This window comes from Zeus faber (assembly GCF_960531495.2).
Source record: "Zeus faber genome assembly, chromosome: 17".
Lineage (NCBI taxonomy): Eukaryota > Metazoa > Chordata > Actinopteri > Zeiformes > Zeidae > Zeus > Zeus faber.
Window position 1 is genome coordinate 10,820,677 of NC_137204.1, and position 12,285 is coordinate 10,832,961.

Below are 12,285 nucleotides of genomic sequence, written 5' to 3' on the forward strand. Positions count from 1 at the left end.
ATTGTTGATAGTAGAAGTAAATGAATAAAATAAATAAACAAACACATTCATAGGGAGGGGGCTACAAATAGCCAAAAAAACAAAATAAATCGTCAAATCTTTAAACAGACAAAATATACGTAACATTATAATGAACATAATATATAAATGCCTCTCCTTGTTTGTGCAGTTTTACTGCATGTATATTATTGCACATATGTGTTAGTTGGTATGTGAGTGAGTGGATAGTAGTAGTAGTGTAGTACAAGGAATGTCAAAAACACATACAACTGTGATCACTGTTATTTAACTACTAGTAATTAGTGATGCACGACTCATGCACGACTCATCTGTAGTGAACAAATCCTTTAAATGACCTGGGAGTGAAAAGAGTGAATCTTAGACTCAAAATCTGGAAATGTTCACTGAACTGAAGTAAAGTACAAGGAAAAAAAAGTCTCTGCATTTGTTAAAATTCATCTTGATTGTTATTTATTCACTCTTTGCATTCCACCGTTATAATATTATTGACAGAATTCAAGTATTCTTGGGAGAGTTCCATTCACAACTCAGAGCTGAAACCGACTCCTCCATCGTTCAGGAAGTCCTCCCTCGCTCACCGTGCGTCACACCGACTGAACCGAAAAACCAACAAAGAGTCGGACGAACGCAACGACTCTTTTTACCGAGTGACTGGTCGGGAACAGAATCTCAAAAGAGGGTCAAAGCTTTCATCACGACCAGTAGTCGTGAAAGTTGTTCTGCTGGAGATGAGCATTGAGATGAATTAGTGTAGCCTTGCAATTTTGATCTTGCAACACGAGAGCTATATTCCATTATTCCCCCTTCCCCTGCCCCCTCTACAGGTGGGCTACGGAAACGCGGCAGGTTTCCTCGTCTTCCTCACCAGCTTCCTGGGCGTCGTATTCGTGTTTCGCTGTCTGAGCGACGTCAGCCTCATCATGACATCATAACCGCCGATCAAGGTCCTGACTCCTCCACCCTCGTAGGCCTCGCTCCTCCACCGCTCCGTGGACTCAGGACTCGTTCATCCCAGTCGCGACTCTTCTCATCCCTGGAGCCACGATGGTAGAACGAGCTCCCCCCGGTGGCAGAACGAGCGAATCGCTCCCCATCTTCCGTCGCAGACTGAAGACCCCGTCTCTTCAGACCAAACCTGGACCTGTCTACGCCCTGAGCATCTCATTTCCCTTTACTGTCCGAATGACATTCCAACCGGAAAAAAGAGGAAATCTCTAACTCTACTCGTGCTGCTTGTTCCTAGACAATGTTTGGCTGTGGCTGTGACATTAAAGCCGCTTTAATACAGAGATCCCTCAATACTGCCCTGAAGAAGAGCCGTCGACATCACGGCTTTGCCTTTTGACACTGAACCAAACCAAGACAGCATAATGCTGCCCCCGTGTGTGATTTGAGGGAGCATGCTGGCTGTCCGGATCAGAGGCGTGATCATGGGGTGCCACGTCCAACTCAACAGAGCCGGCCCCCTGCGGCGCGACGTATAACATACCTGCCAGGTAGCGGACATCCATGATCTGGAGTGATCAATAGCTGATCACCTGGTTTCCACTGGCGATGGAAGCCCTTCTTTTATGACCGGAATTAATGATTCATATTTAATTATATTATTATACAAGTAATAACCTGGAGCCGCACCCCAATCACCGGACCATCCACACCATGTGCGCAACCGGGTTCAAATCTTCCGCCTGCTTCCTTGCTACATGCACCAAACAGCCTCCGTGCAATTAGAAAAAAACAACTTTTATATCAATCCAGGGTTTTTTATTTACGCCACTTAAGTGCCATATTCCAGAGAAAACGGCACCGTCACTGCAGTGCAAAACTCGAGACTGGCAGGCAGCTGCAGCGGACATGAGACATCCGGCTGTAATGTGGTCGCAGAGGACGGCAAAAAGTTTAAATAGTTTGACTTTTTTGACCTCAAATGCCGTGTACCGTGGCTGTTGCCGGTGTTCTCTGCTGGGCTGCACCGTGTTGTTGTCTACTAACATGTTGGGTTTGCCGTTTGGACTAAATCGCAAATGACGTCATGTGAATTGTCGGTACATTAGCGAAGTAGCGTTGCTGTGCTGGCGTTTGAAGAGACGACGTGTGTCTCCTTCAACGGGATGAATGAATGGTATTCAACAGTAGCTTTCAGAAGAAGCCATTCAACACCAGGTTTTCCCTTTAATGAGCTCGGCCTGAGAACCTTGCCCGCACGCCTCGCCAGGCGACGTCGTCTGGAGCTGCTTTATCCACAACACCGATCCCCAGTCTCTCTCTCTTTATGTTTTCATTCTTTACGTACGTAGCTCCGGGGCAGGGCCGTGTGTGCAGCCGTCCTGTGGGATCACATGATGTGTTTGTCATGAAGTAGAGCAGATATACCCAACCAGACCAGGTGATGACCAAATGGGATTTCCCCGAATACGGATATAAGAGTACTCTAAGAGTACTCTAAGAGGAAAGTTGAAACAGGTTGTTTTTTGGGAGCAACTGGAATATTATGACTGTATAAAATAATAAATTACACTACTGTGTAAAGTAAAAATATCACTGTAATCGTAACACTGATCCTACTGTAACTGCTCAGAGCAATATATGTGAGGTGACGGTATGTGTGTGTGGCGGGAGGCAGGGGAAAGAAATGCCTCAAAAATTGTGTTGAGGCATTTGAATTCCAGGCTCAGATCGGGGTTTGTGGCCTTTATCTGGAGTGTGGCTTAACAGGTCATAGACGTTAATATCATTCACTCTTTTGGGAGTAATGCTGCGATACTGTAGACCAACACGAGGCCTTTTAGACTAAACCTTTGTCCAGAGTTTCACACAATAAATAAAGTTTCTCTCATCGGTGCCATTGAATACCAGAGTGACGATGTCGGCTGTTCAGGTTGTGATCTTTTCAAAGCCAAAGAAGTCCAAGAAAACCTTCAGTTTTATTTTGGAATGTTTGGAGTGTTTTGTGACTGGAGAAGTTCATCGTTCAGCCTGGCTGCAGTGTAGTTCTATGGTTGGGCGGTGTTTGCGGCTGTGGGTGGGGTTTCCAACGCCGCAAATAACGACAGTTCTCATCCTGAAGTAGGGCTGCACGATTAAGGATGAAATGATAATCATGATTATTTTACTCAATGCTGTGATCACGATTATTGATCATGATTATTGATCCATTTGGGAAACAGAATTATTTAATGGCACTTTCTAAATCAACAGAAAACTGCCTTCACCATAATAATGTATTTTATAAACCTTGAAATAAAAAAGTGTTTTAACTGACTTCAGGACTACACCTACAAACAAAACATAAAAGAATGAAAATATTTGAAAACACATACACAATAAATACATTTTGCTTGCATTCTGTAATTGATTATGGTTATTGCGACCAGAAATTATAACACAGGAATTTATTTTCTTTCATCCAGTTGTCTTCTTGAAACACTTATTTTTTTTTCAAACATAATAAAGTTTAATAGTCACAAAATATTAGCTTGCCGACAGGAAGAGCCCGACCTGTGAACGACGCCATCACTAGTAATGCAATGCCATCATGTGAGCTGTTTTAGGATCTGAGCAGCGTCTCTTCTAAACAGCGTAGCATTATCAGTGAACTGGTTGATGATGATTTGATTGTAAGCAACAGAGACGCCTTGTGATCCACTGATACTAATACGAGAAGCAAGAAGAAATGCTTCAAATCATCTGTTGACAAACCAACAGCTGATGTCACAGACCCTACGTCCATTTTGTTCTACAGTCTTTGGTTTGGACGGGAACAAAGTTGTACAAACAGCAAGAAGCAGAGCTGTGCTAGAGAGTTATGAAATAACTGTAACATGCAGAAGACTGGACAACAGCAGGTTGACAAACATCAACATGACTCCAAAACTTATTTTGACAGTAAAGTTATATACAGATGAAGGGATAATTACTATAAAAATATGTCATATACATTAATGTACCACAGCATGGAAAGGCAAATACGTACAGTGTTTATGAACTATGTGATAAAAACATTGAATATTCAGTTCAGTTTTTAGAGAGAGGATACTACACCTCCTCCATCTGACACAGAGACACGGAGGAACCAGAGCACAACTTAAATCCAGGGTGGAGTGGTTCAGTGAATGTGGTGTAGAAGGTGTGGAGGTGTCTCAGTGTGTCAGAGGAAACTGAGTAGAAGGACAGAGTGCCAGCAGACCAGTCCAGATACACTCCTACTCTGTGACGAGCAGAGGGCGGAGGGAGATTTATGTCTGTTCCACTGTCATTGTACCAGGCAGAGCAATGATCATCAGAACAAGACAGAATCCAGGACTTGTCATTCAATCCAACACAGCAGTCATCTCTGCTTCTGATTCCTCTGTATGTCATTCCTATTTCAACCCTTCCTTCTCTCTCTACCTCCCAGTAGCAGCGTCCAGTCAGACCTTCTCTACACAACACCTGTTTCCAGATGTCAAATCTCTCTTTGTGATCAGGTTGTGGCTGCTCCTCTTCAACCTTCATCACCTTCCTCTTGTTGTCAGACAGATCGAGTTGTCTGTGTGCTGTGTTTGGGTCCAGTGTGAGTTTAACACCATCTGGTGGAGAACAAGACACAATACAGCAACAGTTTATAATCTAACAAGTTCAAGTTCAAGTTCAAGATTGTCCATTTATCAGCAGTGTGATGAAGACACATGATGTCCACCATCATCTTCATTCTCAGTAGGATCTGAATGGATGGACGTCCCGTGCGGCTGTGTGGATGGACTTTCCATCTCAATAGTTGATAAATAGTAATGAATCAAAAAAACAGACACTTACACTTCCTCAGCCCTGGTTTTAGCCTCCACGCTCCACCGTGCTCCACCCTGGGAAGAACAGTCAGAGCAGAACGTTCTCTTAATTCAGGGAAACATGGACATTAAGAAGCGCCCGTATCCATCTTTTCCCATCATACATCAGTCATAAGTGCTGTCTAACAACAAAGCACGTTCCCCAGCATCCCAGGATGATTGACCACATGGTTGTGGAGCATCCTCCTTGTAGAAGAGCTTGTCAGGGAGTGTCCGCTGGTCTCTACATACCTGAGAGTGTCCAGTCTCCAGCGTGGGTCCTCCAGGCCAGCAGAGAGCAGCCTCACTCCTGCCTCTCCTGGGTGGTTGTAGCTCAGGTCCAGCTCTCTCAGATGGGACGGGTTGGAGCTCAGAGCTGAGGCCAGAGAAGCCACGCCCTCCTGTGTGAGCAGACAGCCTGACAAGCTGCAAACACAACATGAAGCACAAGGTGTCAACATCAGGAAAACGGTTACTACAGCAACAGACACTGACACATAATACAATGAGATGGAATATTTATTTGAAATTATTTTGGAAGCAGTATGCCAGCGCTGTGGTAGCAGGATGTGAAGACATGGAGGGAGGAGTTGTTCCCCCGTACAACGTCATTATTAAAAGACAGATGTCATTCAGAAAAAACTGACCACTGATTGACCAATCAGTCAATATTCTATAGAGCCGTGTAATAATATCAGTCAAGTAGTTGTATGGGTGATTTAAAAATGTAAGATCATGCAGACACATATATGTTCCATGTTCTAAAACACTTTGTCAGAAGGACTTTCATGTAAATGGATCATTATTTGATGTCTATTCATGATCCAGTTGGTTCCAGAGGTTGAGTAACACTGACCTGAGCGTGTCCAGTGCACAGTGTGGACTCCCCAGTCCAGCAGAGAGCAGCTTCACTCCTGAATCCTGCAGATCATTGTTGCTCAGGTCCAGCTCTCTCAGACGAGAGGAGTTGGAGCTGAGAACTGAGGCCAGAGCTTCACAGCTTCTCTCTGACAGATTACAGCCTCTCAGCCTGCACACACACACACACACACACACACGCACGCACGCACGCACACACGTACGCACGCACGCACGCACGCACGCACACACACACACACACACACACACACACACACACACACACACAAATGGACTTATATCTTCAGAGAATGTGTTTTCATACAGGTCACATAAGGTAGATTGTACATTAAATACAATTTAACAGAATTAATAATTATAATACATCTACAAAGACATGATTATGAGAATGGACTCATGGATCTATGATTTGGCTTCAGAACACCTGGATTATGCAGCTTCACATTATGTTGAGTCCTTTTGTAGGAGCCAATTGATGTATTGCCTTTGACCATTGAATACCTTTATTTTTTAATTACTCTGGACATTAAGTTTCTTGGAGTTGTTTTTGTGTTACAATGAACATGGTGGATGAAGACAAATTCCCCATTAGGTCCCACAGTGGTTATTATAATAACATTTCATGGGAAAGTAACCATTTAAAATAACCATGACACCTTTGTTTTATTCCAATTTCACATCTCTTCCATTATATTCTCCTGGATTATTGGTAGTTTTGACATTGTCTGTTTTGCTGTTCTTAATTCCATGTCTATCTTCCGCAGTCTGCACCGATTGCTCTCCTAGCCATCCTGGAAGGAGGATCCCTCTCTCAAGTCCCTTCTCAAGGTTCCTTTATGTTTCTGTCTGGGATTCTGAGAATTTTTTCCTGGTCCTTAATTTAGGGTTGGGGGGGTCGTCATCTAACTGTCCTTTGAATGTGAGGATGTAAAGGTCTGTGAGACTGTGACTGTGATGGAAGCTGTGACTTTTTGGAACGTTGTTCAATGACATTGTTTGGAAAAAGGCTGTGGTTCAACTGTACGAGCTATCTAAGAGATATGGAATAAATAAATTGTTTTGACAAATTATGATTACCCTGATATGATTATTATATTCATTAATGTTATGATTTAGAATAATGATGTATATGTATTAGATGCATTGTGTAAATGAAGTTACATTACCTGTATTTAATAGTGTATATTGACATAGTGCTTTACAGTAAACATGTATACAAATCTCAATATGACTTAAATATTTCGGTCAAGGTTGAGTAACACTGACCTGAGAGTGTCCAGTGCACAGTGTGGACTCCCCAGTCCAGCAGAGAGCAGCTTCACTCCTGAATCCTGCAGATCGTTGGTGCTCAGGTCCAGCTCTCTCAGACGAGAGGAGTTGGAGCTGAGAACTGAGGCCAGAGCTTCACAGCTTCTCTCTGACAGATTACAGCCTCTCAGCCTGCACACACACACACACACACACACACACACGCACACACACACACACACACACAGACACGCACACACACACACGCGCACACACGCGCACACACACACAATTATATTAGATTTACACACATTAACTTCTAATATCTCATCAGTTGTCAAACAGTGTGCACTTCATATATGTATGTTATCTGTGCACCTACAGAGATGTTTTGGAGGTTTTGACCATTGGCAGCAGCCTCTGAAGAGCCTCCTCTGAAGCAGAGTATTTCTTCAGGTCAAACACTTCCAGCTCCTCTTCTGATGACAGTAAGATGAAGACCAGAGCTGACCACTGAGCAGGGGAGAGGTTCACTGTGGAGAGACTTCCTGATCTCAGGTGATGTTGGATCTCCTCCTCTAGAGAACGGTCATTCAGCTCATTCAGACAGTGGAAAAGATTGATGCTTCTTTCTGGAGAGAGATTCTCACTGACCTTCTCCTTGATGTAACACACTGTTTTCTGATTGGTCACTGAGGTACTTCCTGTCTGTTCCAGAAGGCCTGTTAGGAGCAGCTGATTGGTCTCCAGGGAAAGGCCCAATAGGAAGCGAAGGAACAAGTCCAGGTGTCCATTGACACTCTGCAAGGCCTTGTCCACAGCACTCTGGTAGAGGGATTGTAAGTCAGGTTTCTTGTTCTTTCCCTTAGATAACTTTGATGTTGGTTGTGGTTTTGACAGCAGATTGACACCGGTGCTGGTGAATGTCAGAAAGACATGAACAGCATCCAGAAACTCCTGGATGCTCAGATGGACAAAGCAGAACACCTTGTCCTGGTAAAGCCCACACTCCTCTTTAAAGACCTGGGTGAAGACTCCTGAGTACACTGAGGCTGCTCTGACATCAATGCCACACTCTGCCAGGTCTGCTTCATAGAAGATCATGTTTCCTTTCTCCAGCTGCTTAAAGGCCAGTTTTCCAAGGGACAGAATGATGTTCTTGCTCTCTGTATTCCAGTGTGGATCTGTCCCAGATCCTCCATGATACTTGACATTCCCCTGTATGGACTGAACCAGTAGGAAGTGGATGTACATCGCAGTCAGGGTTTTGGGCATCTCTCCTCTCTGGACTGTTGTCAGGATGTGATCCAGAACTGTAGCAGTGATCCAACAGAAGACTGGGATGTGACACATGATGTGGAGGCTGCGTGATGCCTTGATGTGGGAGATGATGGTGTTAGCCTGCTGTTCTTCTCTGAATCTCCTCCTGAAGTATTCCTCCTTCTGTGGGTCACTGAAGCCTCTCACCTCTGTGGCCATGGCCACACACTCAGGAGGGATCTGATTGGCTGCTGCAGGTCGTGTGGTTATCCATAGGCGAGCAGAGGGAAGCAGGTTGCCCTTGATGAGGTTTGTCAGCAGAACGTCCACTGAGGTGGACGCTCTGACATCAGTCCACATCTCATTGTTCTGGAAGTCCAGAGGAAGTCGACACTCATCCAGACCGTCCAAGATGAACACAACTTGGAACTTGTCGTAGCTGCAGATTCCTGATTCTTTGGTTTCAATAAAGAAGTGATGAACAAGTTCCACCAAACTGAACTGCTTCCCTTTCAGCAAGTTCAGCTCTCTGAAGGTGAATGGAAATGTGAAGTGTATGTCCTGGTTGGCTTTGTCTTCAGCCCAGTCCAGAGTGAACTTGTGTGTTAACACTGTTTTACCAATGCCAGCCACGCCCGTTGTCATCAGTGTTCTGATTGGTTGATCTTGTCCAGGTAAGGGTTTAAAGATGTCTTGACATTTGATTACTGTTTCTTCTGTCACTGTTTTCCTGGAAGCTGCTTCAATCAGTCTGACCTCATGTTCCTGGTTGACCTCCTCACCCCCTCCCTCTGTGATGTAGAGCTCTGTGTAGATCTGGTTCAGAAGTGTTGGTTGTCCTGCTTTAGCGATTCCCTCGTACAAACACTGGAACTTCTCCTTCATATGAGACTTCAGTTTACGTCGGCAGACAGGAGCAAGATTTACTGAATGAACAAACAACAGAGAACATCAATGAGTAGATGTTATTGTCAATTAGAATAATGTCAATATTTCCTGCTAAATGTGTACATCTCACAAACCCATGTTGTCTATTCAGCTCATCACAGTTGGAACAAGCAGACTAACTGACTGTATGTGTGTGATGTGGAGGTAAACTGTGTTGGTCATAAATCTGCAGCATTACTGATATCAACATGTTCCACCATGATTACCAACATGTAGCTTTACTGGCTTATTAGTAGCAAACCATTCTACTCTGATATGGAGGTGGAGAAATCTCCCAAAGGTACTAGTACTATGATAAATCTCCCATTAAAAAGGTTCTAGTAGTACCATAAATCTCCCATTAAAAAGGTACTAGAACTACTATAAATCTCTGACTGTCTCTTAGCGACTGTATCCTAGCGACTGTGTCCTAGCGACTGTCTCCTAGCGACTGTCTCCTAGCGACTGTCTCCTAGCGACTGTCTCCTGGATATATCTCTGAACTCTACATGTAGAGAACTGGTAGAGCTCTCATTTTCTTCTCAGAAACAGTTGTACTAATAAAGCAGAGAACCAGAGTGGAATGTTCCTTTAAATGTGTGAATCACAGTCTCTTACTGCTCTGCAGAGAGTCAGCCACATCCTCCTGCTTCATCCTCCTCAGGAAGTGCAGTGTGATGTTCACAACTCCCTCTCTGGCGCTCCTCCTCTGCTCCTCTTCCTCACCCTCCACCTCATCATCCTCTTCCTCCCTCTGCCTCTCTGAGCATTGTGGGTCATCTGGACTCAGAACCTTCCGGAGCCTCTTCAGCTCCTCCTTCACAAAGGTGACCATGTTGTCCTCCAGCAGCTGGAACAGAAGAACATCAGTGAGAACTTTACTGTCCTGGATTCACATCCCACTGGTGTGAAGAGGAAGCATGGAGACCATCAGCACCACCACACATGCTGATTCATGTCATTTGGAGCTTGTTGGACATTTACACACCAGGAATAAGGAGTCCAGGTCTGTTTGATGCTGCTGTCCAGACTGACCACTGGTGACCCCTGACCTCTGCTGGTCTCTGTGGAGAACACACACACACACACACACACACACACACACACACACACACACACACACACACACACACACACACACACACACACACACAGTTAGAGGTGATGTCTTGTAGTAAAAACACTCGTGGATGTGACAGAGGTTGAAGGTTCTGATGGGACTGAAAAACGACCCGGGACTTTGACTCACAGAGCGACCCACCACACGAGTACTGTTCCCAAATACAGATTCACACTCCACCTCCTTTGATACGGTGCTATCCTTGGCTGTTTTCACCTTTCTTTTCCTCTCCATTTCTACTGTGGTTCACAATCAACACAGTTGTTTGCTCAGTTGCACTCCCCTCAATGAAAACAAGGCGGGATTCACCAGACGTGTGACGTACAAGTTCAAGTTAAGAGGGGTCACTCGTGCAGCCCCAGCCACACCCTTTTATTTGACACATTTGGATCCTACCACACAAATATTTATAGACAGAATTCAACATGTTAACAAATGGAAATATGCCTTAATAAGTATAAAACATGAATACAACTAAAAATACAATTCATCCTAACCAGGCAACAGACGGGATTAGTCATTTTAAAACGACATGTCCCACAATGCATCAGGGCAGGTTGGCATGGTTGCAGCAGTTGATATCAATATCCAATATCATTGGAAGCTTGAATTCAGTGCACTACACGTTCTTTTAACGTTGAAGCAGTAATTTATATATTTCTACTTAACTACTATATACACAATAATTTCAAAAGTGCCAACAAAAGCCCTCCCTGTCACTGACTTTGTGCTTTAACGCTGGTTCTGACCATTTCATTTCCTCCTGACTTGTTCCCTCTGCTCAGTAGAGAATGAAAACAACCATCTCCTCTGTTTCAATCATCTGTTTGAAAGTCTTACCTCTTCTCCATGGAGGGGCGGCCATCTTTGAAGTCAATAGGATGAAACATTGACCAGTCACTCTTCATGGAGACACAGCTGGGTTCAGGACAGTCTGCTCTCTTCTGATGGAATCTACCAGATAAACAATAACCACCATCTGGACGTTAGGATTTGAGGATGTTTAACTGTTGTATTTGATCAACTATTTGATAAATCCTCACCTCTGCTCCGTAGACTGATCTCCAACTTTAAACACCAAAGGTATATTCATAGACCGGTCACTCTTGATGGAGACCCCACTGGGTGCAGGACCCTCTGGACTCTCCTGCTGCTCTGGGCTTCAACACAACACACACAGAGCTTCTCCTCAGACTAATGAAGGTGTAGTGACATCACTGCTGAGATCTGAGATGGACAACAGTCCCAGACGCTCTGAAATCCTCATCTTACCTCTTAGCTTTGCTCAGGCCGCCATGTTCCCCAGACAGAGTTGTTTTAGTGGTGGGACGCCCCTCCTCTCTCTCCTCAGACACATTCATAGTTGACGGCAGACCTTTAAATTCAGACAGCATGATGATGTCACAGTGTTTCACTTAACCACAGGTGGTCAAAGTCCGACCCGCAGGCCAAACAGGTTCTCCAAAAACATTTAAACAGAAAGAGTTTACTACAAGCTCTGCATGTTATTCATCACAACACACTTTGCACTTCAAACCAATAACAACAATACCTGCATTTGTAAGTGACCAGAACAAGCTCTGTATTTCTACCCAATCAGATGCAGCGAACAGCACGTTTCACTGATCACATTGAATGAGGGATGAATATTGATCATCGCTCCTCCAGTTTCACAGCATTTAACTCAAACTGAATGATTTACAGTCTCCAAGAAGTCACCGTTCATCCATTGTGTCCAAACAGAAACACACTTTTCTTGACCTTGGCTCATGTGACCATGTGGTGGACTCTCGCTCCCAGTCCATGAAGTGGTTCTGTCTCTCTCGCTGGACTATCATCTCTGCTTTGAGATTCTCTCGCTTGTGTTGATGTTTCTTTGTTCCAGTCTTCACTCGTTGCATCTTAAGCATTCCTTTCTATTCTCTTCAAGTTAAAAAGGAATGACTTTCTGCATTACCAGATTGTTCGAGATTTCCTGTAAATCTCACCCCTTTCAGTAAGACAGGCAGATAGACGGGTATATCA

The 12,285-nt window shown here is 44.2% G+C and overlaps 1 protein-coding gene across 1 annotated transcript in view; it reads right to left on the bottom strand.

Annotated features, from left to right (window-relative positions):
- LOC307243535 (uncharacterized protein) overlaps nucleotides 1–11,623 on the bottom strand; it is a gene marked incomplete at its 3' end in the record, with an annotated part of 46,864 nt that extends 35,241 nt beyond the window's left edge. The window contains exons 1-9 of the mRNA XM_080018363.1: nucleotides 11,533–11,623; nucleotides 11,304–11,420; nucleotides 11,101–11,214; nucleotides 10,129–10,204; nucleotides 9,759–9,990; nucleotides 7,336–9,139; nucleotides 6,972–7,145; nucleotides 5,683–5,856; nucleotides 5,079–5,252 (exon numbers count right to left, since the gene is read on the bottom strand). Coding sequence (XP_079874489.1) covers nucleotides 5,079–5,252; nucleotides 5,683–5,856; nucleotides 6,972–7,145; nucleotides 7,336–9,139; nucleotides 9,759–9,990; nucleotides 10,129–10,204; nucleotides 11,101–11,214; nucleotides 11,304–11,420; nucleotides 11,533–11,621 — 2,954 coding nt within the window. The 5' untranslated portion in view covers nucleotides 11,622–11,623. The remainder of the gene's footprint in view (nucleotides 1–5,078; nucleotides 5,253–5,682; nucleotides 5,857–6,971; nucleotides 7,146–7,335; nucleotides 9,140–9,758; nucleotides 9,991–10,128; nucleotides 10,205–11,100; nucleotides 11,215–11,303; nucleotides 11,421–11,532) is intronic.
- Nucleotides 11,624–12,285: the final 662 nt, after the last annotated feature.